This window comes from Carettochelys insculpta, chromosome 15 (genome assembly GCF_033958435.1).
Source record: "Carettochelys insculpta isolate YL-2023 chromosome 15, ASM3395843v1, whole genome shotgun sequence".
Lineage (NCBI taxonomy): Eukaryota > Metazoa > Chordata > Testudines > Carettochelyidae > Carettochelys > Carettochelys insculpta.
In genome coordinates, this window is record NC_134151.1 from 29601119 (window position 1) to 29628961 (window position 27843).

General features: G+C 43.3%; 1 protein-coding gene across 1 annotated transcript in view; it reads right to left on the bottom strand.

Moving 5' to 3' along the window:
* The window catches only part of COL23A1 (collagen type XXIII alpha 1 chain), a 374481-nt gene that overhangs the window by 33974 nt on the left and 312664 nt on the right, over positions 1-27843 (bottom strand). The window contains exons 5-10 of the mRNA XM_075009626.1: positions 16500-16526; positions 15756-15782; positions 15032-15058; positions 8102-8173; positions 5565-5681; positions 4595-4630 (exon numbers count right to left, since the gene is read on the bottom strand). Coding sequence (XP_074865727.1) covers positions 4595-4630; positions 5565-5681; positions 8102-8173; positions 15032-15058; positions 15756-15782; positions 16500-16526 — 306 coding nt within the window. The remainder of the gene's footprint in view (positions 1-4594; positions 4631-5564; positions 5682-8101; positions 8174-15031; positions 15059-15755; positions 15783-16499; positions 16527-27843) is intronic.

The window sequence follows — 27843 nt, forward strand, 5'->3', positions numbered from 1 at the left end:
AAAATGTGCTGTGAAAGTTCATATTTTATGTATGAAGATTATCTGATACTGTGATTTGGAACCTGACTCAGTATTACTCCATGATAGATCTTCTCACAGAAAAAAATAATTGAAGTGTTCCAGGTGAACTTAAACAGCATGCTTATGTAGGGCATTTTATATTCAATAGTTATGAACTATGGTTAACTGAGGATGTCCACTAAATCAATGCTTTCCAATAATCTTGCTGTTGGGGAAGCAGGAGATTGGTTAGGAAGGTAGGATAAGAGTTATTTGTAAAGAGAGATGTTTGCAAGATAATATAGATTAGATTACAGGCCCGGAGGCAAATTCATCCCTGACACAAACAGGCACAATGACCATGATCTCTTGTCACATTGTGAGCCAGCAATGCCAGTTATTTAGAGAAAAACAAGAAGTCTTGTGACACCTTATAGACTAACAGATATTTTGGAGCATAAGCTTTCGTGGGCAAAGACCTGCTTCATCAGATGCATGAGTGGGGGGGGGGGGGGTTTCAGAGGGGTATTTAAAGAGTGGGGTTCCAGTAAAAGGGAGGGCCAGAGCTGATAAGGCCTATTCAGCAAGGTGGAAATGGCCCAGTATCAACAGTACTTACCAAAAGAGGAAAAAACAAGTTAGATCAGACAGGGGGATGTGAGCCTTTGTCAGAGTCTAATGGGGAGATATTAACGCCCAGGGCAGAGAAGCTGGTTTTGTAAGCTGCGAGTGACTCCCAGTCTCGGTTTAATCCTTGGTTAATGGAGTGAAATTTGCAAATGAATTGCAGCTCAGAGATTTCTCTCTCCATTTGATTTTTGAAATTTCTTTGTTTCAGAACTGTCACCTTTAAATCTGCCACTGAGTGTCCAGGGAGATTGAAGTTCTTCTGTACATTACCATTCCTGATGTCTGATTTATGTCCATTTATTCTTTCACAGAGAGACTGTCCAGTTTGGCCAATGTAAATTGAAGTGGGACATTGCTGGCACATGATGACATATATTATATTGGTAGATATGCAGGTAAAGGAGCCCCTGATGGTATAGTTGGTGTTAGGTCCTGTGATAATGTCACTGGTGTAGATATGTGAGCAGAGTTGGCAGCGAGGACTGCTGCAGGGGCTGGTTCCAGGCCTAGAGTCACTGGTTCGTGATTTGTAGTGGCTGGGGAGGATTTGTTTATGGTTGGCAGGCTGTCTATAGGTGAGGACAGGCCTGCCTCCAAGGTCTGCGAGAGTGAAAGATCATTGTTCAGGATGGGTTGCAGATCACTGATGATTCATTGAAGATGCCTTAGGTGGGGGCTGTATGTGATGGTCAGTGGTGTTCTCTTGTTTTCCTTACGAGGCCTGTCTTGTAGCAGGTGGCTTCTGGGTACCCATCTGGCTCTATCAATCTGTTTCCTCACTTCCTTAGGTGAGTATTGTAGTTTGAGAAAAGCTTGGTAAAGGTCTTGTAGATGTTTGTCTGTGTCTGATGGATCAGAGCAAATACAGTTGTACCTTAGTGTCTGGCTGTAAACAGTGGATCATATAGTATGCCCTGGATGGAAGCTAGAGGCATGTAGCTAAGCATAGCGGTCCATGGGTTTTCGGTATAGGGTGGTATTTATGTGAGCATTGCTTATCTGCACAGTAGTGTCCAGGAAGTGAATCTCTTGTGGGGACTGGTCCAGGCTAAGGTTGAAATCACAGTGGAGCTCTTCAGGATCCTCCTTCCCATGGGTCCAGATGATGAAGATGTCATCAATGTAGCACAGGTAGAGAGGACGGGTGCTTGGGGACGAGAACTGAGAAAGTGTTGTTCCATGTCAGCCATAAAAATGTTGGCATACTGTGGGGCCATGTGGGTGCCCATAGCAGTGCCACTGATTTGAAGGTATAATTTGTCCCCAAATCTGAAATCGTTGTGGGTGAGGACAAAGTCACAAAGCTCTGCCACCATAGGTTTCAGAATCTTGACAAACAGGTTTCTAAATGGCTATCCTATCCAAAGGAAGGGGGAATGGCCAAAGGGAGTTAGAACAACTGTACCCCACTGGGAAGGAAGCCCCTTTTCTCCATGGTATGAAGAGATGAATTTAGACCTGTCTGAGCCTTTCAAAAGGGGTAGAAATGAACTAATGTTCAATTTAAAAGACTGAATTAAAGATTGAGAGAGTAAACTGTCATTTCACTACAATGCTAGCATCACCACAGGATCACCAATATGCAGGGCTAGAAGGGACCTCAAAAGGTCATCTAGCTCAGCTCCCTGCTCTCAGGCAGGACTAAATAAACCTATCCTTGACAGGTGTGTGTCTAACATCTTCTTAAACCCCTCCCGCTCAATGATGGGGCTTTCACAACATCATTCAGGGCAGGTCTGTGAGAATGCTGTTGCGGGAGTTGATGTCCTTAGGTTGATTTTCTCTGCCTTCCTGACAACAGGAGGTCGACTTCCCTTACTCCTCATGACTGCGAGGAGCACCAGGGTCTACATGATGCCCTGAACATTCGATTTAGTGCATCCCTAACAGATGCATTAAATCGAACCCTGCAAGATTGACATGACCTCGGACGCCTATTTCAGAATTAAATTACCATTATACTTGGAAAGCTTTTCTGAATATCTAGACTAAATCTCTTTTACTGCAGATTAAGCCAATTACTTCTTGTCCTAACTTCAGTGGTCCTAGCGAACAAGTGATCATAGTCCTCTTTATAATAGCCCTTCACATATTTGAAGACTTACATGCCCCTCCTTAGTCTTCTTTTCTGAAATTTAAACAAGGGTGTTGAAATCTTCAGGTTTTGTTTAACACCTTTATAAAGTTAAAGATTTTGCTCTCCTTTAGCCTGTCTTCAGTTTGTCAGCATCTTTCCCAAAGCGTGGTGCCCAGAATTGGACACAGTACTCCAATGGAGATCTCACCATGGTCAAGCACGGCAGAACATTTACTTTCCCTGTCTTACATACAATGGTCTTGCTGACACACTGAAGACTCTTAAGCCCCTTTTTCACAACCGCAGTCCATTAGTGACCAAATCTGTGATGCACTGTAACACCGCTGCCGGATCCTCTTCCCACAGTACTGCCACGTAGCCAGTTACTCCACCTTTTATAGTTGTGCTCAACCTTACCACTCCACTCTGGGTGATACCTCTTCCAACCAAAATATATCCAAGTAAATTCAGCAAAGACCTTGTAGCACTTACAGTAAACTCTTTATTATCTGTCACTGGGAGGTTGCTGGATATTCAAATATTTTGGATAATAGAGAGATATATGTAGCAGTTCATAACGTTAAAGAAAAATAAGATTAGATATGAAGAAACAAGCAATAATGTATGCAGAGTACTTTATTTACCAGCAACAGTAGTATTGTACACTGCAAACTTACACTGTATTGGCTGTATTTATTTGTATTTACTTTCACTATCCTGGACTTATGGCAAACGTAACTAAAATTTACTTACGCCTAAAATTCCAGTTATTTGAGAGTTCCAGATGATAGAATGCCGGATATGAAAAAGTTTACTGTACTACTTCATAGGGTCACCTAACTCAAAGTGTTCTCCTCCCTACTTTATTTTGTCAACATGGCAAAGCAGTAAATTCTTCATAGTGATTTTTCTGCTTCTACTTGGGAAACTCAGCATATGTGTTTTTCGACAGTCCTTTGTCCAACTTCAGATGCTCAACTTCCTTACTGAATAATCTTGCTTTTGTTGCATATGAAAAAGTACATAATCCAAAGGTGTAACCCCCCGAAAGCCTTAACATTTTTAATGCTGCTAAGGTTCAATGCCCAGAACTTATTCTTCAATCAACCTTCTTTTCTTGGTCTGAGGAAGCCGTAGGAAAAACAAGTGAAATAATCCATGTTTACCAACCATGTCCCTTTAGAATAAACTTTTTCCTGAAAAAAATATAAACTTTATCCTAGAAGAACTGGGTGGCACCAGTGAATCATCATCTGTCAGCCATATCTGCTCCCAAATTTCACAGTTCACTCCTGGTGAAACTCATCTTGGTATCGCAGCACCATGATGCTGACAATTAGCAGAAATAATGTTTTCACCAAGTAAAAAAAATCTCAGTGTAAATAAAGAATACCCCCAAATTCACAAAAGGTGAAAATACCTCTTGTCTATTAAAATCCAAATTTTGGAAGTATGGGGCATCGGGGTGAGGTCGTAGGACAGAACTTGGAAAAGTGAGGGCAAAAGCTTTATGGAAGAGCTGTAAGAGGACAGACTTGCTTCTTTTCTTTTATGATGATGCAGGGTCCTATGTTGCATCTGAGAGGGTTGACGTATCAAAGCAGTATTTGATTGGTTCCATTTCCTATACAACTTTCTAAGCTCAACAACTGGCCCCCTCTAGTGGTGTGTAGCTTTGTACAATAGCTCTGTACTTTTTAATTAGCCAGCAACGTCACAAGCAAAATCATATGCTCTTTCTGACTGCAGAAGGGAATAAATAGGACAACCATGCCAAAAACTACATGCACGTCCAAATTACGCAAACATTCTGCATTCATAAAGCATAATTAACTGATACTGATACTAACATGCTGATACTAACATGGCAGGAAGAATACTACTAACCATTGCTCCAGCTTCCCCTGGCTCTCCTTTGAAGCCCTGGGGAAAGAGGATAACCAAGTCAGTGAAGTGGACTGTGGATATTTGGACCAAAACTCCTCATCCTCCAAGAAGTTAGAAAAATAATTATTGAGAGGGTCACTGACTGTTATTTTAAAAAATGAATAACCCATGAGTTGAAGATTTGCTGTGGTATGGGTGAAGGTTACTCATCAAGGAGGAGATAAACTTTGCATTTTATAAGATTTAAAAATTATTCTGACTTCTGACTTTCTGCTCAGAATGCAACACAACCTCCCACTACCCTCCCATTATTAGCCCACAGCTTTGTAATGACAATTAATTTCACTTATTGTGAAGCAGCCATTTCTCTCATGGGCAGAAGCTTACAGAGAATTTAAGACAAGTTGCACCTTCAAAAACTGTCACTCTTTGGTCCAGCAACATCCTCATCCAGCAAGACCACGGATGCTCCTGGAGCAGAGGGCTGAGCAGCAGAAGGGCAGGCTGCCAGCTGGAAAGAAGTGGGCGGCTGATAGACAGACACCTGTGGCAGCCAACAGCAGGAAGAGGCCAGGGCTTGAGCCATGGTGCTGGCAGCACAGGGCTGGGGGTGGAGCCCCACAGGAGCAGCGCGGGGACCAAGGCCTGAGCTGGAACTCTGCAATTCTGGGGCTGGAGTCCCTCAGCAGTATGGGGCCAGAGCCCCGCTACAGCATGGACCAGGGCAGCAGGGAGCCCTACAGCAGGTCTTGAATACCAGGACACATCAGGTGGGCAAGGAGTAGGGGAAGCTGAAGCAGGAGCTTGGGGGCCAATAACAGGGGACCTCCCTGGTCCCAAGAATTCATTCAGAACAGGTCAGGTCCCGACCATAGTGGACCAGGGAGGTGCAACCTGTACACAGTGGGAGTTCATAGAAAGCACCCATTCTGTTTTACAATGTGAATACTCTGTATTTATCATTCCTTACAGGCAGGCCTTGTGGTCCCCTGGGGCCATCTTTTCCTGTATCCCCAGGAGGTCCTCTTGCACCTGGGGGACCTGGGGGACCTGGTGGACCAGCAGCTCCAGCTTGACCTTGATCGCCCTGTAGGAAGTTCAGACCAAGACTGTGATGTGAAAAGAAAAACAAGACAAGTGCTAATGGCAAACCAACCACAGCGAAGAGGGGAAAAAAACCATGCTTGGGGGATGGGTCCTTCCAATAGGACCACAATTATTTGAATGGCTTGTTCCATAGTGATGGTTAAAACTTGAAAACATTCAGTGATAGCACAAGTGGGTGAGGAGAGCTCCTCCACATGGATCCTGGGTCACATCTCACTCTACCTTTAATGACAGGTAGCAATAAGGCAAAATTTGACTGGATGATTTTTAAGGTGAATGTCTTGGCACAGCCTCCTAGTAAAGGATTATAGAATCCCGGAAGAATGGTTCCAAACACTGCATAGGAACACAATGCATTTTGGAGGAAATTATTGCAGGCTACTGAAAGGTTTTGTTTGGTTAAATAGGAGACAGTAGAAGGAACCCGTGAAAAGACACAGATTCCTTTGAAGTCTGGGAGGGTATCAATTAATGCCTAATTAGACTGCTACAGCTGTAGGTCAAAATTCTGTGCACAGATCTGCCAAGCAGATCTCATCTCTGATCTATGCACAAAGCGGACAGACAGATCCTAGAGAAGTTTGTCCCTTAGAGATTTGTCTGTGTGTGCGGGGTACCTTCTTGCCCCTGGGTGACCAAATAAGTTGCATAATAGGGGTCCTGGCCAAGATTTTCAAAACAGGTATCTAATTTAGGCTCCACAGCGAGGGTGTGTCTATTCCCAAATAACTTTGCTGTGTAATGGTCGCTGTTCTGAAATAACTTTGCCAGCGGCTACACAATGCAACCAATATTTTGAAATTATTTTGAAATAGTGGATGGTTTATTTTGAATTTGGTAAATATCATTCTATGAGGAATAGCCCTATTTTGAAATAGATATTTTGGAATAGGGACTGTGTAGACAGGGAATAGGGGCTATTTCAAAATATGATATTCCAGAATAGTTTATTCTGAAATAACTTTGCTGTGTTGACATAGTATTGCAGATTATTCCAGGTGCTCTAATCTGAAGTAGGCTCTATTGCATGTAGACATACTATTTTGGAATAAGTTTTGCTTCTTTCAGGGCTTCTCTGTAGTATAGATGCATTATTCTGGAATAGCTGGTTTTGGAATAACAACTCTGGAATAAGCTATTCTGGAATAACTCCAGTGTAGACATACCCTTAGGAACCTGAATAACCTGAGTACTTAGTACATCCTTTTGACCTGGCCCATGTTTTCCAAAGACTATCCCAGTGGATTCTAACACTGAATATTTTGATAACGCAGTCCCCGTTCAGACAAGACTCCCAGAGGGCCATTAGGGTCTTCATTCAGTTTTTCCTGATCCCTTATTCGGACTTTTGATCCACACTTTTCAACAGGAGTTTTGTGTAAATTAGTGGAGGACTGTGCCTCATAACCAATATGAGCATAGAAATCACTAGTTAAACATTAATGCCCTCATACTAATGCACATACTTGAAATGTCTACTTCAAATACGGTTTAGGATCACAGTTTAGTAAACAATAAAGGAATCAAAGCATATTTAATGACATCCCTCTAGCACAATGCAATGAAATTAAAAAGCTCCACTTGCACCATATTTTGCCAGTAGATACAGATTATCCTTTTGCAATTTTAACACTAAAAATTTAGCAGCAATGCACTTGTTTCACATAACATCCAGAAAAGCTGGGTCAGGAGGAGTACTCCTGCTCTCACAATGAGTTTCATTACTCAGATTACTTGCTACTGATCCCGTGCTGAACTCCAGTAGCCCTGCCTTTAGGATGGGAGAGGATGGTTAACAGTAAAAATCCCCATGCAAAGACTGGATCATAATTCTTAACAACATCTGGCCAGGATACCAGTCTGAACCAGAGAGGAACAGAATTGCATTTAATATAGTCCATCCACAAATCAGGAACCAGAGTGGAGTTTTCAGAAGTACTTATGTGATTTAGGAGCATAAATCCCTTTGCCATTCAATGTGATTCATGTTCCTAAATCACTCAGAGACTTGAAAATTCCATGGCAAATCCTAAAGACTGTACCAAATTTGTCTCAATCAGGGAATCTCCCATTGAATTTTGCCTAAACAAAAATCCTAGTTAAGCCTTGCAGATTTGGGTTGATCTCCCATTTTAATGTGCAGTTACTACTGTTATTCATATGGTACAAGTACAGCATATAGTATTATCCTTATCCCCCCACCCATGACTCACACACAGAGCCACATCCTCAAGGCCTTAGTTTTCACTTCGTCTTTACATAGGCAGAACTGAAACTGAAATGGCCTCAGGATCTGGTTCATCATATGTATGACTTGCAATGACATTATGGTGCTATTAGCCAATAAGGAACTCAAAAGGAAGCACAGCAAGCCAGAAGAAGCAGATTTAACACGTCTACCTTAAGGACTCGTCGGCTAAAGGCATGCTGGTCATTAGAGAGAAATCCATGATTGAGGCGAGGAAAAACCATCTAGGCAGGTGAATGGGATGTAGAGCGTGAAAGATCAAGAAGTCAAGACAAAGGTTACAGCATCGGAGTGATTTGTAAAACATCTAACAGTGTAACTTGCCAAGGAATAGAGAAATGACACTGGAGGAAATAACCAAGAAAGAGAAATGGTGAGAGGTCTTTAAGATCTTTGAGTCAGTTGGAAACTTTGTAAGTAGCAAACAAACACATGAGAGTGAATTCTTTTCATTTGCTTCATGAGCAGGAGGGAATTGTGAATTGACAGAATACAGAAGGCTCCCACATATCAGAACTTTGTTATATAATAAATACATTAATCCAACAAGACACAATGGAAGATATCCCCAGATCTCTAGATAGCAAATACTTCATATTTCCTCAGTAGCTCTATTGAATATTCCTCTCCCCGACCCATTAACAAATCTCACAATTTTACTAGATGAAAAACAATCAATCAATCTAATCGAACAAATGTTCCCATTCATTGCTAGTTTTTCAGCCAGTGTATTCATAGAGAAGTGCAAGACATTTAATTTCTGACAAGACACGGTGGATGAGATGATATCTTTTATTGGACCAGCCTCTGTGGCCAGGCTAGGCAAGTTTTGAGCTCCGCAGAAGTTGGCCAATAAAAGATATTACCTCACCCACCTTCTCTCTCACATCCTGGGCCAAATACAGCTACAACAATACTGCAAACATTTAATTTCTTAAGAATTCTTTTTTAAAATTTGAGCCACATGAATGAAACTAAGTCAAAATACTGTGAGCTAGGTGCAGTTGAATATGACACATCTGTGTTCTAACCTTCTATCTGCAGTTTGAGCTTGGGAAGCACAAATCACCTAGTTTTTCTTTCATGAGCAAAGAGCAAGAGGCACTTTTCCAACTTCAGTCTAAACTACAGACAGTGGGAACATTTTCGTCAGCTTAACCATGCAGCTTGTTGCTTGTCAGTGTCTGTGCCTATAACTTCTCAAGGTACCAGAGGGAGATAACACACATTATCAATAACATCTTTGTTCAAGGAACAGTGACAATGCTGCAGATAAGTCTGAACACTTAACCAAAGGTAGAAGTGTTTGGTGATTGGCAGCTGAGTGGGTCTGAGATTGAGTTGCAGTCTACAGCTTCTGACACTTTCATGACATGTCCAGATGATAACTTCTGCCTCCTAAACTGCTAAACCAATATGATAGCAATTAAACTATCAGCCGCCACACTGTTACCTCCTCACAGGAAAGCGGCGTTGTCATTTTTGGCAAAGCTAACACATTTTCCTTCAACCGTCCCTTAACCTTACCTCTTCTAATGACTTCCATTATAGGATCTTTTTCCCTGCTTCTTGGGAGGCTATTCAGCAATGCCAACACAAAAAAGCATAACATTTCCCCCTTCTCAAGAACAATGTATGTCACTCTGGCCACATGCTCCAAATCTCTACTGGTCCAAATGTTCCCATGTCCCTCACTCGATTGAGTGTAAGTCACTAGTCTACACCTCTGTGTTGTTAGAGAAAATGAGGTCATGTACTACGGGACAATCAGTATAACTAGCATGGATAAAATAGGGGCTTGTTTAGAGGGAGAATAACAATACCATATTTTAGTAGTGGGCAATAAATTCATGCTGAAGCCAGCTCATCTCTCACAATTTAATGCTGGGATCTAACATGAGATGAACAGTTCATCTCTCTCTGTAAATAAATGGAGTAAAAAAACTTTACAGGTAAAGTTAATGAATCTGAAAACACATGTGCATACAAATAGTACTACTGAGGAAAGTTACTCGCTTAGGTGTTTGCAGAATTGGGCACTTGTTAACGAAAAATAGCACATAACACCTGTATAGGGAACTATGTGAGCAAGTGTTACATTTGTTTATGCAGTTATCTGGTTTTGGCACACGTTTTACACAGGTGCCCACTATAGAAAATTAAACCCTAATACAATGTATTACACATGCCCAAGGACAGAAACAGAGTGCATAGCGATGGATTTGAATAGCTAATCTTTATCTGCATTAACCTCATTTTCATTATCTTTGATTATCACTACAAAGAGTTGTGACACAGTTTCTTCTATCACCTAGTAAACAGCTTTTGGAAATAAAGCTACCAATGGGGCTATAGAGATAATAAAGACTTAGTTATGGAAACTGAACTAGTAGGCTAGGTGGTATCAAAGGATAGCATGTTTTCAGGCAGGAGTGTGTGAAGTCGGGGGCACAGGCCACCTAAAGCGGGGGCATGAAATTTCACAAGTGGGGGTGCAGTACGATTGGTTGCTAGGTCTCAGGCTCATCTCTCTCATTAAAAATGTTGAAATATGTCACTGTTTTTACATCTGTGTATTTGCATTTTTATACTGATTAACAGAGTTTTTACATTCTACAGACTTATTTTCTTATATATGCCAAAAGGGTTATTTTTCACCATGTGAACACAACTGAAATTTTCATCAGTTTGGATTACATTAGATAGGTATGGGGGGTGGGGAGCTGCTAACTGCAGGGAGGAAAAGTGGGGCCTGACGTAAAAATTTGCTCACCCCCGTTTTAGGGATAGGATCAGAAGAGCTAAGCTGTGAGTAAAAGTGCCTCGAAGCCCAGACACATCTGATTCATTTGTGAACCACAAACTTTTAGGACTAGAATTCGACTGCTTAACTGTACTGCTGAGGCCCCAGAGCCGAGGCTTCCCCAGGGAGACAACACATTGAGAAACTGGGGAACAAACACATTTCGCAATACAAACACTTCTGAATGCACATTATTTTTATGGGTAATTGACAACATCTGTGAATTGCTTCCAAACTATTTTTAATTACATAAGACAACTGCTGCACAATGAGTCATGAGGTCTTACATATAATCCACCATCATGACACTCCATAAAGCAAAGCAGGTCACAGTAGAGTCAAACCCCATTAATCACTAGCCTCCTTTGTGCTTCTCTCTCATCAGCCAGGATCTCCTCTTTTGTTGTCTTTCTCTGTTGGTTAGTTTGTTTTGGGGCACTTTTTAATCTAGCAGAAAAAGGAATCGTGAAAGCCCATGATTGGATGCTGAAGATAGACAAATAGGGAGGGATAGCTCAGTGGTTTGAGCACTGGCCTGCTAAACACAGCGTTGTGAGCTTAATCTTTGAGGGGTCCATTTAGGGATCGGGCAAATAGATTAAAAAAAAATCTGTCAGGGGTGGTGATAGGTCCTGCTGTGAGTACAGGGGGCTGGACTTGATGACCACTGAAGGTCCATTCCGATTCTGATAGATAGATAGATATGCAGACCAGCAAGAAGGTGCAATTAGGTGCAAGTAATTAACCACTAGAATGAGCTACCTGGGTCTGAGGTGGCTGTCCATCACTTGAAGCCTTTTAGACTTATGCGAAGTGATGGGGTAGTTGCCAAAATTACTGGATAAGGATCTCCAGCCTGTGTTCTGTAGAAGATCAGGTGATATCTATAGTCAGTGGGGCCAACAGCCCTACAGCAAAGTGTGTGTGTGGGGGGCAAGTTGTGTGCCCTGGAAGGGGCCAAGGGTGGAGGAGATGGGGTCTAGGATAGTCAGCCCTGAGCATCTCTTGGATCAAGGCACTAGCCCCTCTGTGCCTTACAGCCATGTGGAGCAGCAGAACTCTGGGCTCCCTGTGCAACTGCCCCTTTTGGACCTGATCATAGTAGTCCATTCTGGCCTTACCAGTAATATCTTCTGTAGTTCACACAGGCCCTCACCTTGCATTGTGGTCCACGAAGGTTGTTACGTATCTGTGTTTGGACTGCCTGGTGCTCCTGTTCAGATACACACCACACCTGTGCTAATAGCCAGCATAAGGCTCACTCTGCACTTAGCCCCCATATTAAGGACTTGAGTGGGAATTTAAATAGTGCCTATGCTTGGGACTAGCTCTCTCCACATGGGTGAACTTCATCCACAGATAAAAGGGTCAAATCTTGGAACCCAAATCTTCCCGGGGTGTTTCAAAGATGGCGGGCTAAACATTACAAAAGGAACCTATGTGACTTCAGCGCCTACATCTCCATTTAAAGTCAATGAAACTTTGACTTAGGCACTTTGTATAATTTTTAAAAAGTGGCTCCTATCTCCCAGCTGATTTAGAAGCCTCTGAAAATTAAGCTGAATGTGTCAGTTTACCTCAGTCACTGGGACATCAGGTATGTTTGTAAAACAAATACACCTAGCAGCGTGATTCAGCTGAGTGTCAAGTGCCCTCTAGTCCTGGAGCATAGGGCAATGAACACCACACCAAAAGAAGCCCTAAACTTTTCAGTTCTGACCCAGAACATTTCATAAGGATTAATAAGCAGTTAGCTCTGCACACCTGGACAGTTAAGTGTATTCCTGGTAAGCTAGTCCCACCTCCAAATTATGCAACAGGAGTTTATACAATTTTGTTTTTAGGTTAAAAAAAGATCAATTCTTCGCCCCAAAGATGCTGAAAGACACTATCAAAACTATCACAATTCGCCACTGCATGGTGACAAGACCCACCAGAACTCAAAAGCCTCTTGGTAAGGTGCCAGGCTCAGTATAACAAGGGCTCTGTTCCCCCTCACCAAACACACGCCCCAAACACTTCTCCCGCAGAAGACAATTCTTTGCAGCAAATTCTCCAAATAAGGTTGTGAGGCAGAAGTTGGGAATGCCACAAATCAGCCAAGTGGACCTGAGCCCACGAAAGCTTATGACCAAATCAACTTGTTAGTCTCTAAAGTGCCACAACTCATTGTTTTTCCCATTTCCTGGAAACTGGGACCCTAGGCAGACAACAATAGCATATCCTGACAATTTACCAACCACACACACAGTACTGCACAGTAACCCAGTAATTACCCACAGATGTATTCATTGAATTGTGTAATATGGAAAGACCCCCTTGGATGGTAAAGTTCCCTCCTCTTTCCAGTCTGAAGGGTGCCAAGGGCACCTTTTCTTCTTTATCCCCTCTTCTCTTCTTCACATCCCTGCATTGTGATTGCTGCTCCGAGGTATGGACACCATCCGCTCTGGATACTTATTCTCACTACAGCAAAGAGGTGTTGGTACAGACTCTACCTTTCCTGCTGAACACACCATGCCCAGCAATTACTAACCAAACTTCACCTCTGAATCTCAAAGGCCCACCTCACACCACCTTCTGCTGGGTAAGTGGACAACCACTATTTTATTGCAATATTTCCAAGGCCTGTTCCCCTTTGACTGTGATCTGACAATGACAGGGGTGGTTAGGTGAGTGTGCGTGTGTGTGTGTGTGTGTGTGGGGGGGTGTTTCTTCATTCCCCTTGCACAGACCATCACCGACTCACATACTGTCTTGCCAGGAGCCATAATTAATGCTCTTTGTTAAGAGAGACATTAACTATGTGGTACAATCAGAGCAGTGTGGGATATTCTGAGACTCCACAAATAGAAAGTCTGATGGAAGGCTGGGGTCCTGGATCATCTTAAAGTGACAGCTCCACTACCGATGACCTCTTCCAGCCTCAGAGGAAAACCACCAGAATGTAAGCGAGACTCAGTCTGAACACAGCTGTGCAAAGGAGAATATCGTATATTTAATATCGAGGAAGGACCCATATGGGGTTCCTTAGCCAAATGCTCATCCTACTTTTAAGCACACACCAAAAAAAGATTCCAAGAAACCCAACATCAAAGCAGCAGCTGAGCCATCTTCCAGCAGCCAGCTCCTTGGTTATTCTCTTTGTGTCAGCCTCTAGGCTTAGACAGGTGCACAGCAATTTAACAATGCTGGGCATTCTTAGACACCTCCAGCAGACATAGGAATTTCAGCTCTGCCTGTGTCTACGCACTGTGGGCTAATTAAACCTTTCCTCACGGGAGTAAAACACAGTTCTGTAGAAAGCACCTGTCTGATGGCACACATACCATATCTTATTCCTTGGCATGTTGAGCCTTCACCTACCATACATAACTGCTCTGTTCTGGCTAAAGGAGTATTTGCTGAAGGAACCCACACTGTTGTTCTATTTCAAATGGTTTACTTTGCAGGTTAAAAACACTACGTATCAGTTTCATTCCCAGAACAGGTCACTGATTTCCATTTGTTCTAGCAGAAACTGTTCTCTCTCCTCACTTTGGTTGGTTACATCTTTGTTCTCAATCAGAGGCAGCCAAAAGCAATTACCAGACTAGATTGTGAAAAGAATACCCAAGAACGAAAGAAACACCAAGGCTCTGCCTACACAACAAAAATAACTTTGAAGTTTCAATATTGGAGGAGTATAGGAATTGACTGCTGACCCCAGATACTTCGATTTTGTGCATCTTGACCAGGCATGTGAAATCGAACTCTGGAAGCTCGACACTGACCAGGTTGATCTTCCTGGTAGCGCAGACAGACCCTGAGATTGTAAATTCGGTGGGGGCAGAAAGAGAGTCTTTTTCACTATTTGCATGTGTACACTGTCAGGTACAGAGGGGGCCCTGATCCTTGAATGATGATTCTAGGTATGACCATAATACAAATAAATAACAGTAATAGTCATCTCAAAAGTATCGTGGAGGCTGCTGGTATTTCTGTTCTTCTTTCTCAAGGGAAAGAAGACCTAGAGATGGGAAACAAATTCAAAAGTGACCTGGGATCACAGGGCTGAAGATTCTTAATTAAAGCCTCCATATCTCCAGGCCATACTCTGCTACTTGTCTGGAGAAGAAAATGATGCCCAAGACTCAACACTGATGTCAGAACACAACCCCTCCAATCCTTCACCGGAGGACGGTTTGCAGACAAATATCACACATCACTTTGCTTTCCTTTACCAGAGTGGGATTTGGTTGTGCTTTAGAAAAATAAGTGAAGTGCCACTGGTACTCACCCTTGGGCCGATGTCCCCTGGTTCACCCTACATGTCACACAAAACAGGAAGACAGAGCAATTAGAGTTCAATTTTCAGACATACATGACTGAGTGGGAGGCAAGTAGAACGGTAGCCCAAGGAAATCGGCAAGAGCCCCCAGCTTAACTCATTGAAACTCAGGCAGGACAAAGGCCTTGAGACAATGTGATAGGGAACAATTGTGCACTGGTGGAGATGAGCAGCTGCTGAAAGGTATTTTCCATTTTTTAAGGCTCCCACAGCCACTGCCTGTTATCTACGTGGAGAAATGGTGCATGGGCTAAGCTTGTGTATTGAACCAATAGCCACTTTTCTGTGGCCTTTTTAATGCTCAGAGGGGAGACAAAGCCTGGAAATAGGGTTGGAAATGGGGGGGAGCACAGCCACAAAGCTCTCTGTGTTGCTGGAGAAAAGGGTGGCATGTGGATGTGTCAAGTCCTCTGGCTTGGAGCCCTATAGCTTGGAAAAGTTAGCATCTGCTAATCCATCCCTCGCAGGAGAGAATCCCCCACAGGAGAATAAAACATTGGTTTTGCCAAGGTAATGGGAGAATTTAGCCTTTTGGCTCCATGGTCCACCATGAACCAATTTGAAGACAGGACTTGCCCGTAGCAGAGTCTCAGTGCTTAAGAAAAAATAAGTATTTGCTAATGCATTGTAGAGGGTTTTAAAAAACATATTTTGGTGAGTTTTGAGTCTTTACCTTTTCCCCTTTTGGTCCTGGAGGTCCCTGTAAATGTAAGTGAGAGCAGAATAAAAAAGCAGCATATGTATCAGCACACACCTCTCAACTCCAGTGATTTTACTAGAAAGAATAAGATTCTTTATTTCCTACTTTCATTCCCATTCAACTATACTTCTCTTTCGTTTTTACATATGTCACACATTGTTTTGCACAAGAGGAGGATGTCTCAGGAAGGACCAATGAGATCACACTCTGTTTCTCGTTCATCAGCAGAAAACCCCAGACTAAAAACAGAAAAAGCATTTCTAATCTGCATCTCAAACACAAGTGATATTGATTACAAGAAGCAGGACATTGCTTGAGCTATTAAATCATTTCTAGAAACACCTGCTAGAAACAGTGTTCCCTCTCATTTTTCCATCCATGGGCAGAATGAATTTTGTTGTATACACCAAGGCAAATAGGGATGTGCACCAGCAGTAGAAACACATGCTGCTGGCTGTGAGTGTTCTGCTAATCAGCTGGGTGTCACCTGAATCCCTGCTGGGCCGTTGCCCAACCACTCAGCTTCCAGGGTATGCTGGCTTTAACGCACTTTGTAACAATTATAATACAGAGTTCCATTATTATAATATAGACAGTATAATAATGTAATATATAAAATATAATACAGTGTTCCGATATTATAATATTCAGCTCTGCACAGATCTGTCTCATGGAGTAACTAGAAATAGTACATTTGACACTTGGTGCACTACTTACTGGCTTGCCATCCAAACCAAGGGGCCCCTAAAAAGGGAAGGAAACATACTAGATTACAAAAGGAGAATAATTTGTGCATGCAACTGTTTCGGTCATGCTCAGAAAAGACTCGTGATTAGATCTGACGCACTGCTGATTATGCAAACAGATCTGATCCCTTTTCCAAGATTCAATAATACTATTTCTCAAGAGAAAAATCAAAATAGGGGAGATGAAGTAGAAGATGATAAAGTTGGTTGAAAGGAAACAAAGGATTGGTGGGAAGAATTAGGTGATTCCCACTAGACACAATACTTAGACCACTCTGGGAATTTTAAAGCACCTACACAGCAGCAGAAGCTGCACAGAACCCGGAATGGATCCCAGCTGTGACTCTGCCTCAGAACTTATTTTACCCAGATTCTATGGTCTGCCTATTAAGCTGCATCACTCCCACTGACAGCAATGGGAGTCCTGCTGTGGACAGAGGTTCTTTAGGGCCCAATCCTGAAGACACATACACAGATGCTCAGTTTCATTCACCAGAGTTGTCGCATAATGTCAGATGCATGACAATGTTTGCAGGATTAGGCCCTCCACAATCTTTACTATCCTTTAAACCAGAGGTTCTCAGCCTTTTACAGACAGGGACCCCTTTTGACAATTCAGTAAGTCTTGGTGACCCAAGGCAATTCAAAAATGGGGGGTGGAGGGAAACAGTGTCATAACCAGCTAATTTTGCACCTGAGGCAAGAATATAAAATTGTGCCCACCCATGTTTATATATGCATAGTAGTTATTTCATAGAAAAAGGGAAAGTGTATTAATAATAATACTACACTTATTATAGTTAATTATTACTTTATTATTATAGTTCATCTGAGTTGTGGTGGGGGAAAGACCCTCATCCTCAAACCACTCCCCCTGCTCAATCCCCATATTCAGAGGCTGGAGGGTTACACTCAGGGACTGGGGGCTTGGCAGGGAAAGGGGGAGTCACACTCAAGGGCTGGGAGGTTAGGGTGAAGCAGTCAGGAGCTGAAGGGGTCACAGTCGGGTGGGGGTCACACTCAGAGGCTGGGAGTAGTCACACAGGCTGGGGAGGTTGGGGCCTGGAGGAGTCACACTAGCGCTGTGGGGGTCACACTCAGGGTGGGGGAAACACACTGAGGGTCTGGGGAAGATACAAAAAATGAAAAATCAGCTACACAGAACAACAAGGAGGGACAGGGGAAATTAAGTCTATTAAGTGGTTTGCCTGGGATGACTACGAATACCAAAGGTGCAGAAGCTGTCTTTGTAATGTGTAATTGCTTCTCTGTTGATAGAGATAGATACTGGATGTGGCAGCATTAAGGAGCTGCAAATGACTCCTTTAAGAGCCGCAGGCAGCTCTGAGCTACTGGCAACCCTTAACAAATCTAATCACAACCCATGCTTGGGTCCTGACCCACAGGTTGGGAATTCCTGCTTTAAACACTTTTAAGAGTTTTAAAGGAAATGCACAGTAAGTACCAGAATAAAGGCTGGCTTATTATTTACCTCATAACAGGTAGAAGCAAACAATCTTTGACCAGGTGGTTAAATGGCATTAAACATATTAGGCCACAAGGTACTTGGCCCTTAAGTGAGTGTACAAGAAAAGGGGAATGGGAAAGTCTTAAGCACCAGGATATTGCTTTTGTCCCACAGAATCTGTGCAAAACTACTGACTTCAGTCCTGCAACTCCTCAAACAGAGAAGCTGAACAGCTGTAGTAAATCCCTGGAAGGACAGTGCCTTTACCAGCTGGTCTACTTTCCACCCAGATAATACTGTATTATCTTCTGTATTTTGATTAACAATTTCCTAAACAAATAAGGGACTGAAGTCTCTATTCACTTTGCATCTGCTTAACTCTCACGTTCATCAAAGGGGCTTAAATGTATGCATATCTTTAAGCACATGCTTCAAACCACGGGTAAGGGAACCCTGGCACAGGTGCCAAGAATGGCATGAGAGCTAATTTCATCAGCATGTGGGGCAGGAGCTCTGCCCCACCCCTCCTTCCCCATGCAGCCAGGAGCTTGCTCAAAGCCATGTCACCTGTGGATTAACAAAAGACCAGCAAATACTACCAACCACCACCAAAACCATAAAGCTCTGCATCTTTATTTATTTATGAATGAATCTGTTTTAAGTAGGACTATTAGGCTACGTCTACACGTGCAGCCGACATCGAAATAGTCTATTTCGATGAATAACGTCTACACGTCCTCCAGGGCCGGCAACGTCGATCTTCAACTTCGACGTTGCTCAGCCCAACATCGAAATAGGCGCAGCGAGGGAACATCTACACGTCAAAGTAGCACACATCGAAATAGGGATGCCAGGCACAGCTGCAGACAGGGTCACAGGGCGGACTCAACAGCAAGCCGCTCCCTTAAAGGGCCCCTCCCAGACACAGTTGCACTAAACAACACAAGATACACAGAGCTGACAACTGGTTGCAGACCCTGTGCCTGCAGCATAGATCCCCAGCTGCCGCAGAAGCAGCCAGAAGCCCTGGGCTGCTGCCCACGGTGACCATAGAGCCCCGCAGGGGCTGGAGAGAGAGCATCTCTCAACCCCCCAGCTGATGGCCGCCATGGAGGACCCAGCAATTTCGACGTTGCGGGACGCGGATCGTCTACACGGTCCCTATTTCGACGTTGAACGTCGAAGTAGGGCGCTATTCCTATCTCCTCATGAGGTTAGCGACTTCGACGTCTCGCCACCTAACGTCGAAGTTGGTGCCGCTACTTCGAAGTAGCGTGCACGTGTAGACGCAGCTTTAGTGACTTAAAAAGCATCACCGGTACTTGGACCATACACAGAAGTCAGAAGGTCAGATTTCAGCACTCTGCCTTGGAAAGGTTGCCGACTCTTGTTTTAAATGCTTTGTTAGATAGGTGCAGATTTAAGCACATCAGAAGCACTTTGCTGAATCAGGGCTTGGTTAAACAACTCTACTTTAGAGCATGGCTACAACCCCAGTGGCAAAATCTAATCTAGCCCAGCAGCATGGCTTGCAATTTGACAGTAATTTCAGGTGCCATTAATGATTCAACTTCTCTTGGTCTAATAAATGACTGCTGTCACTCACCTGGACTCCCTCATATCTCAGGACCAATACAGCCACAGCCACACTGCTAACAACCTCCTGGTCCAGCCTTTTCCCTATGCCAGTGAGCATTTGGCACTATGTCATGAGAGAAATCCAACTACAAGAGACCAATGCAAGAACTGTGCGATCCATGTGCTCCTACAGAAGCAGAAAAATTGTTCATTCATGTCCGCAAACATACAAAATTTTCACCTGGTGTATGTTCTTACCACTGAATGTGATGTTGCTTTCATCACTTTATGGTAATATAAAGGGCCATGGTCACTAAGTTATAGCTTGGAATCAGTACTCTTTTCTTATATTTGCACATCACAGCTCCAACTGTATGACATAAGTGTGCCTTTCTCTGTAACCAACAGCAGGAAGAATTTTGCTCTCACATTGAAGTGAGGTAAATGTAGAGTAACCATTTTAAGCAATCAAGCAGTTTGGACCAGCCTTATAGAATACCAGAGGAAGTGCTTTAAGGACATGCTGAAGGGACACATGAAAAAGTGTGGCATCGGTGTAAACTCTTGGGAGAACCTTTCCCAAGATGGTTCCCAGTGGAGAGAGGTAGTCTGCAAGCGGGTGGCGCAACCTGAGAGGTCCCACCACAGAGCTGACAAGGAGAGGTGGAGATGAAGTGTCAAAAACTACTCCACATCTGTCCAACAGCTATCAACACCTGCCCCTTCTGTGATAAGACCTCAGGCTCCAGAATTGGGCTACTCAGCCATCAATGGACTCACAAATAGGAGAGTGACATGAAGACATCCTACTTGGTATTGATTAACTGCCAAAAGAGAGATTGCCCCATTTCTCCAGATTTCATAAAGCCAAAATAGGGTAATACAATTCAGTTCAGTTCAGAGATTTAGGATGATGTAGTTAATTTAAAAAAAGACAAAAAATTGTGTCAGAGAATGCCAAGCAATATATTAAAAAGTCTCCCTCCAACTAAACACTGGTGAAGCACTGTAACACTTTACCTAGAGAGGTGGTGGAATCTCCATCTCTAGAGGTTTTCAAGCCCGGGCTTGACAAAGTCCTGGCTGGGATGACTTAGTGAGGGCTGATCCTGCTTTAGGTTGGGGGCTGGACTAGATGACCTCCGATGCATCTACATTTCTTCTATACCGGGTGGCCCTTGATCACCATTTGGCCCGACCATCTAGCCAGCTTTCCGTCTGCCATAGGGTCCATTTATTCAATCTATACTTCCTTAACTTATGGGCAAGAATGTTGTAGGAGACTATATCAAAAGCTTTGCTGAAGTCAAGGTATATCACATGCATTGGCTTCCTCATGTCCACAGAGCCAGTTATGTCATTGTAGAAGCTAGTCAGATCGGTCAGGTATGACTTGCCCTTAGTGAATCAATGTCTACTACTTTTGATCACTTTCCCCTCTTCCAAGTGCTTCAGAATGGACTCCTTGAGGATCCCTTCCATGATTTTTCCAGGGACTGAGGTATGGCTGACTGGTCTATAGTTGCCTGGATTGCCCTTCTTTCCTTTTTTTAATGATAGACACTACATTTGCCTTTTCCAATCATCTGTGACTTCTCCCAATCTCCACAAGTTTTCAAAGATAATGGCCAAAGGCTCTGCAATGGCATTTGGTAATTCTCTCAGCACCCTTGGATGTATTAAATCCAGACCCATGGATTTGTGTACGTCTAGCTCTTCTAAATAGATCTTAACTTGTTCCTTCCTCCCTGAGGGCTGCCCACCTTCTTTCCATACTGCACTGTCTAGCGCTGTAGTCTGGGAGCTGACCTAGTTCATAAAAACAGACGCAAAAACCACTGACTACTTCAGCTTGTCCCACATCATCTGCCACCAGGTTACCTCCCACCTCCAGAAAGGGCCCCACATACTCCATTATCACCTTCTTATTGTTAACATGCTTGTAGAAGCCTTTATTACCCTTCACATTTCTTGCTAGCTGCAATTCCAATTGTGCTTTTACCTTCCTGATTATCCTCTTACATTCTCCAACAATATATTTATACTCCTCCTCAGTCACTGTCCAATTTTCCACTTCCTATATGCATTATTTTTGAGTTTAAGCTCACCAAGGATTTCCCTGGTAAGCCAAGCTGGATGCCTACCATATTTGCTTTTCTCACTGCGCAAAAGTAGTGCTGTATATTGCAGTGCCTCTCTGAGGCACACTCATTGCACAACACTTTTGAACTCCTTTATATTAAAAAAAATGTGGCATACATTTCCAAAAACAGCACCTTCCCCCAGAGAAATTCCTGCACAGGAGCCTGCTAGGACACTGATACCAACACCCAATAAGCCTACTAGCAGCAGACATTTGTTGTCATGTACCCATTGTAGTTTGACTATCACCTAGCCTGACCCCAACAACAATTTACGTGGTACTTCCTCCTCTGAAACTTAAGAGTGGAGTCTGGAGTTACAGTCATTTAAAAGCATGTTTCCTATTAGGTTTTATGTGGCCACCTTGTAGTAATTTTCAGTCATTTTAAGGACATTTTCACCTCTCCTTTTATGTATGTAGGTTTTAATATATTTAATAATGTGGATGATTCTTTACCCATGTGCAAAATAAGGATAGCAGAAATAACGTTCTTAGGAATGGGTTTCACTTGCAACCTGAGACTACATGTACACTTACCAACAAGGTCGACGGCTGCTATGCAGTTTTTGGTACGCCAATTGTGCACCTTATTTTGAAATAAGCTATTTTGGAAGAACTACTCTGAAATAGCTTATTTTGAAATAACATAGCTAAAAACAATGCATTTCAAAATAGCACTTAGCTATTTTGAAATACAGTATCTATATACACAGAACCTATTTCAAAATAGAGCCATTGGATGAACTTTGGCTTATTTCAGCATAGGCTCTGTTCTCTGTCTACATAGCCCCTATTTCAAAATAGCTATTCCATGTAGAATGAGGTTTACCAATTTCAAAATAAGCCAACCACTATTTCAAAATTATTTGTGTAGTGTTGTGTAGACACTAGGGTAGTTATTTCAAAACAATGGCTGTTATTTCAAAATTTGCTATGTAGACCTGCCCTAAAATACTACTTTGCTCTGAAAATTTATAAGCAAGCTCTCCAACGGGAACAGAATTTGACACATTTTCTCCATCCTCCTGCTTTTGAAGAACTTGCAATAGTCTAAATATTCATTAGGCATTCTGTTTTGTAATGACTGCAAACTCAACAAATACTTTCATTTACAAAAGAACGTACGCTGCATGTGTCAGGTCAGTGTTTTTGCATAAAAAGTCTTTGGCAAAGCAAATGATATTTGAAATCATGGAAACTAACCAGCATGGCATCTCCAAAAGGAATACTGCTTTCCTTCTTCACATTTTGTGTGTAAGTAAATCAAATATTTTTATTGTTAAAACTACTAGAGTGCAGCATTCCAAAGCCAGTCTTGGTAAATTCCTTATTGACAGATATAACAGACAAAAACTATTTGAATACAATGGGGTGACTGATATGAGAAACGCTGTAATATAAATACATTGCAAATATTCACAGTTCAACAAAGATAATTTGGAAATAAATATCTACACAACAGAGATAGCCCACAGGAAGCACAACAACCTTCTGAATAAAACTAAACCCCAGGATTTGCTTCATTATCTCGATTACTGTAATGCCCAGAGTTTGCTGGGCACTTACATTCATCTAGAAAGCACAGGCTTTGTACCTAAAGGCCCAGTTCCCGTAGCCTAGTCTCACACTACACCAGTGGTTCCCAAACTTTTCAGGATCACGCCCCCCCTTTGATTTTTGAGAACCCCTCATGCCTCCTCCACCTCTTCTTTACCATCCTCCAACCCCCTTTTAACAAAAAATTCAATTTGTAATTTGAAATAAACACAAAAGCTTGATATAAAAATGTTACCTAAAACTAAAAATAAGCACAAATAAATTTTCTTGACCCCTTGTGGTTGTCTGGTGCAGCCCCAGCTGGCCAGCTGCCTGAGCCCCATGCCAGACTCCAGAACAGCCTGTGCCAGCCACCCGCCCACCCTAGACCTGCCCCACACCACCAGGGCCAGCCACTCGCTCACCTACCAAGTGCCAGGGCCAGCCTTCCAGCTGCCTGGCAGCCGCCTGAGCCCCACACTGCCAGGACCAACAGCCTGACCACCAGCCACCCACCCCATCCATGGGCCAGCCAACCGAGCCACCCGCCTAAGCCCCATGCTGCCAGGACCAGCCACTCATCTGACACCCCAAGGCGCCTGAGCCACACGCTACTGGGGCCAGTCACCTGAGCCCCGCGAGTCCCACAAGCTGGCCGCTTACCTGAACCCTGCAAGCCACCCACCAGAGCCCCTCCTCTGCCCTCCCACAAAGCCAGGCCTCCCTGGCCCCCCATCTAACCCCATCCTCCTCCTCCCTCGCCCAACCCACACTCAGTCTCATTTGCAGGAGGCGGCTAGCTCCTCATGGGTATTTTCCGGCTGCCTGCTTTTTATAGCAGCTGCGCCGGGTCACCCACATAAAATGGCAGGGGCTAAGAGCCAGAAGCAAAGGCCGGATCTTTCTTCAGGTGGTAGGGATGATGGGGGCACTGGGTCGCCTCACACTCCCCTCTGTAATTTCTTCATCCCCCCCAGAGGGCACCCCCCAGTTTGGGAAACCATGCACTACACAGTGTTGTCCTACCTACAGTTGGCATATACAGCTTTTCTCCAAGATCAGGCTTAATGCAGAGAAGTGCAACAATCGAGCAGGCTAGCAACTATTACAGCATTCAGGAGCCCTGGATACAGTGCTTTCTAGCTTTGCTTCTACCCCTGGTTTCTGAAATACCTGCCATACCCACGCTGAGGAAATGTAACCCCCACACACACACCTATTATCTGGTGTGGTCACAGAAGGACTTTGCACCCACTCAGGATTCCTCCTTTAAGGTCTCTTTGTGCCACTTTAGCAATGCAAAATGAGCAGAGCACATGCCCCAAGGTTGACTCAGCAGGACTTACACAAAAAGCAGCAGCACAAAACTTACTTCATATAAACAAAGCACCTGGGTACGGTCATCAGACTCAGCAGCAACATCCTCAGAGTTATGTGCTGACCTTTTGCTCTTGTAGTTGGCCAGGGAGACATTTAGTTTGAAAAATAACAGCAGGTGTGATGGGAGAGAGAGACTTTTATCACAAAATGACAGAGGTTTTGAAGTTGGCTACACTCCCAGCATAACATAAAACGAGCCTCGGGTGGACAAATGGCCATACTCCAGTCAACGTACTGTGAGCATAACTCATTCCTTATTGCAAGGACTCTCTGTGTCCTGGCAGTAAATTAAGCAGAAAGATTTATGCCCTTAGCATTACTGCACCAGGATGTAGAGAGAACATTTTGCATCTGCTCTGCATCTTTGAAAAGGCATTTACTACTCTCTGACCAACCACTGCAAGAAGGGATTAGGTCAAGGTGTTGTGCACACACTATCAGCTTGGAGGTTTGTCTTATTTCTTCATTTGACAGTAAGGCAGGAGTCCACGGGAATCAGGGGTAAGTAAGATGAGGTTATTTATTTAAACAGTCATACTACTGGAAGGAAAGCTACTTCACATCTTTCTCAGGTCACCTGACCCATCACCATGAAAACAGAAGGAGAGAGTAATTACAATGAATAGAGTCTGCTCTCTCGCATGTGGAAGTGATGCTTGATTTAAGGCCCCCCTGGGAAGTAAATGCATTTCACAGAGCTTGTGGCTTCTCAAGGAATTTGCGCAGGACTCTGCTTAACTTGATTCTTCTGACAGGAACTTCTCTGCACATAGCACAAAATAATGATTCTGAATATGAGACATGGCCTTCATGATCGATATAACCAGCAAGTCAACTTGTTAACCCAAATTCTGGGGCCATTTCAGTGTTTGCTTTTGTTTTGTGATTATACTTCTATTTTGAACCACGCAGAATAAAAGAAGTAGCTACTCAGATTGTTTTCTCTGATTAGGTGACAGAAATGTTTATGGTGGAGTTGCTTTCTGGATAATCTATCACTCAAGCATACAGTCCCATTACTAATCCTTTTTTTTGGGTGCTGTCCTGAAATCAGCCAGTCTCTTGCTGTTCAGCTGTCATACGGTAGATCATGTTAAAGTATAATGAAATTCTGGGTTTCATGAAATCTACCCTCCCCCACCCCAGGAATTTATGAAGCCCTGCACACGGTGTCATATATGGCCCCACAGTTGGAAGGGATCCAACCAAATACTTCAATAGCTTCACTTTTTGGCTCCATGAAGATTCATTAAGTAACACTGGAAAAGGAAGATCTCCACACTACGGGTATGTCTATACTACAAGGAAGATTGCTCGGTCAGGGGCGATCTTCTGGGGTTTGATTTTGTGAGCTTGGTAGAGACACGCAAAATCGAACTATCTGGGCTCAGCAGTTGATCCCATTCTCCTCAATATCGCAAGGTGTAAGGGAGATTGACAGAAGAGTTTCTCCTGTCAATGTCCCTCTGTGAGGACAGTCAGGTAAGTCGATTGCAGATAAGTCGATTTTAGCTACGCAATTGCCATTGCTAGAACTGCGTATCTACGATCGACTTACCCAACTAGTGTAGACCTGCCCTCCGTTTCTAAAGCATTCCCTTGGGACTGGGCTGCAGCCACCATCTTGCATTTTCTGGGTATGCCTTTTTAAAAAAGCCACACTTGCATTCACTCCTCTCACAGAAGATACTGAAGATGGCTTCCGCCCGATTTGGTTAGGACCATGGGACTCTCCAAATCGCCTGAATTTGCATCACAAGATTACCTCATTTTCCGGATCATGCTGTGTGCAATACCAGATGTAAGGCACAGCGTATTCTCTCCCCACAGCGCTATCAGAGGACATGACACAGAACAAAACAACTTCTGATAAACCAGAGTTCTGCATTAAATGGAGCAAGTTAAAATTCCTAACGCTATTTCTAGGTATATACACCCCCAGGCCAGGTCTACACTACAAAAGAAATTCAAGTGAAGATACAGAATTCCAGTGACGAGAACTGCATAGCTAGAGTTGATGTACCTTACGTCGAATCCGGTGTGGAACCACCGAGGGAGGTTGATGACAGAAACTCCTGAAGGGGTAACAGAGTCAATAGGAGCACCCTTAATGTTCAATTTAGTGCTTCCCTACAATTTAGTGCATCCCTACTAGACACACTAAATAAAACCCCTGAAGATCCATCTCCTGAACATTGAGCTTCCTGTAAATATAGGTGTGCCCTAGACTGCACCATACTGCAATGAAAACAGAGCGGATCACAACAGTAAGTTATAGTATCAACAGCCACGATAGAAAATAAACAAAAAACCCTCTGCACCCAAAATAAGCCATTGCACAGGATGTGCTATTTAACACAGAATGTCTAGCCAAGTGTTGCTAGAATCCAGTGTTGCATTTTTTTTCCAGACTCATTTGGCAGAAGCTTCACATCTGTTCTATTTAAGGAAGACACACACCTGTCATAGAAGACCTGCTAGTAAGAAACAGGACAATTGAGTCCAACAGACTTCACTAACACAACAAATGATTCAGATATTCATTTTCCTGATGTGGCTGTTGCTTTTCTATCTTCCCTTGCACGTGACTTTGATGTGTTCAGTGCTAGTTCTCTGGCCTGTGACAGCTTCTGCTGGGATGCCCCTATTCAAAAGTCTCTCTTAGTGAGATTGTGAAGGACACGATGTAGTCAGAGGCCCAGGACAATGATTTTTATTATTGGTTGGCTGAGTGTATCCTCCAAAACATCAGGAAGCGTAATGCTACCTAACAACCTTAAAGGGGAAAATTCGTGAAGACAGAAGCTGTAAGGGATGTGTAGGTTGGTGAATGAAGTAATGATCTTAGCTTGGCACTAAGTTTTGAGCCATCTCAGCAAAGTGAGAGACTAGATCCAGCAACAGAAACAATTTGTTGCTTTCACTTTCGCCAATAAAAGTGGCTGGGCTGGAGCGGTTGTTGTTTATAACTAGCCCATGAATCAAATTATTACCAGCTCGGAAAAGAGATCCTTATCCCTCCCTCCTCAAGGCTCTCAGACGTGCCATATCTCCTCCTCTGCTGCTGAGCTTCATTTCAGAAGCCACAATTCACTCATCTGCGCATCACATTGCACCAATTTCCCTCCAGAATAACAAAATGTTTTTACAGGGAAACCCTGTAAAACAAGATTTCCCTGAAATTTCTGAGATTATAAACGACTTCCATAT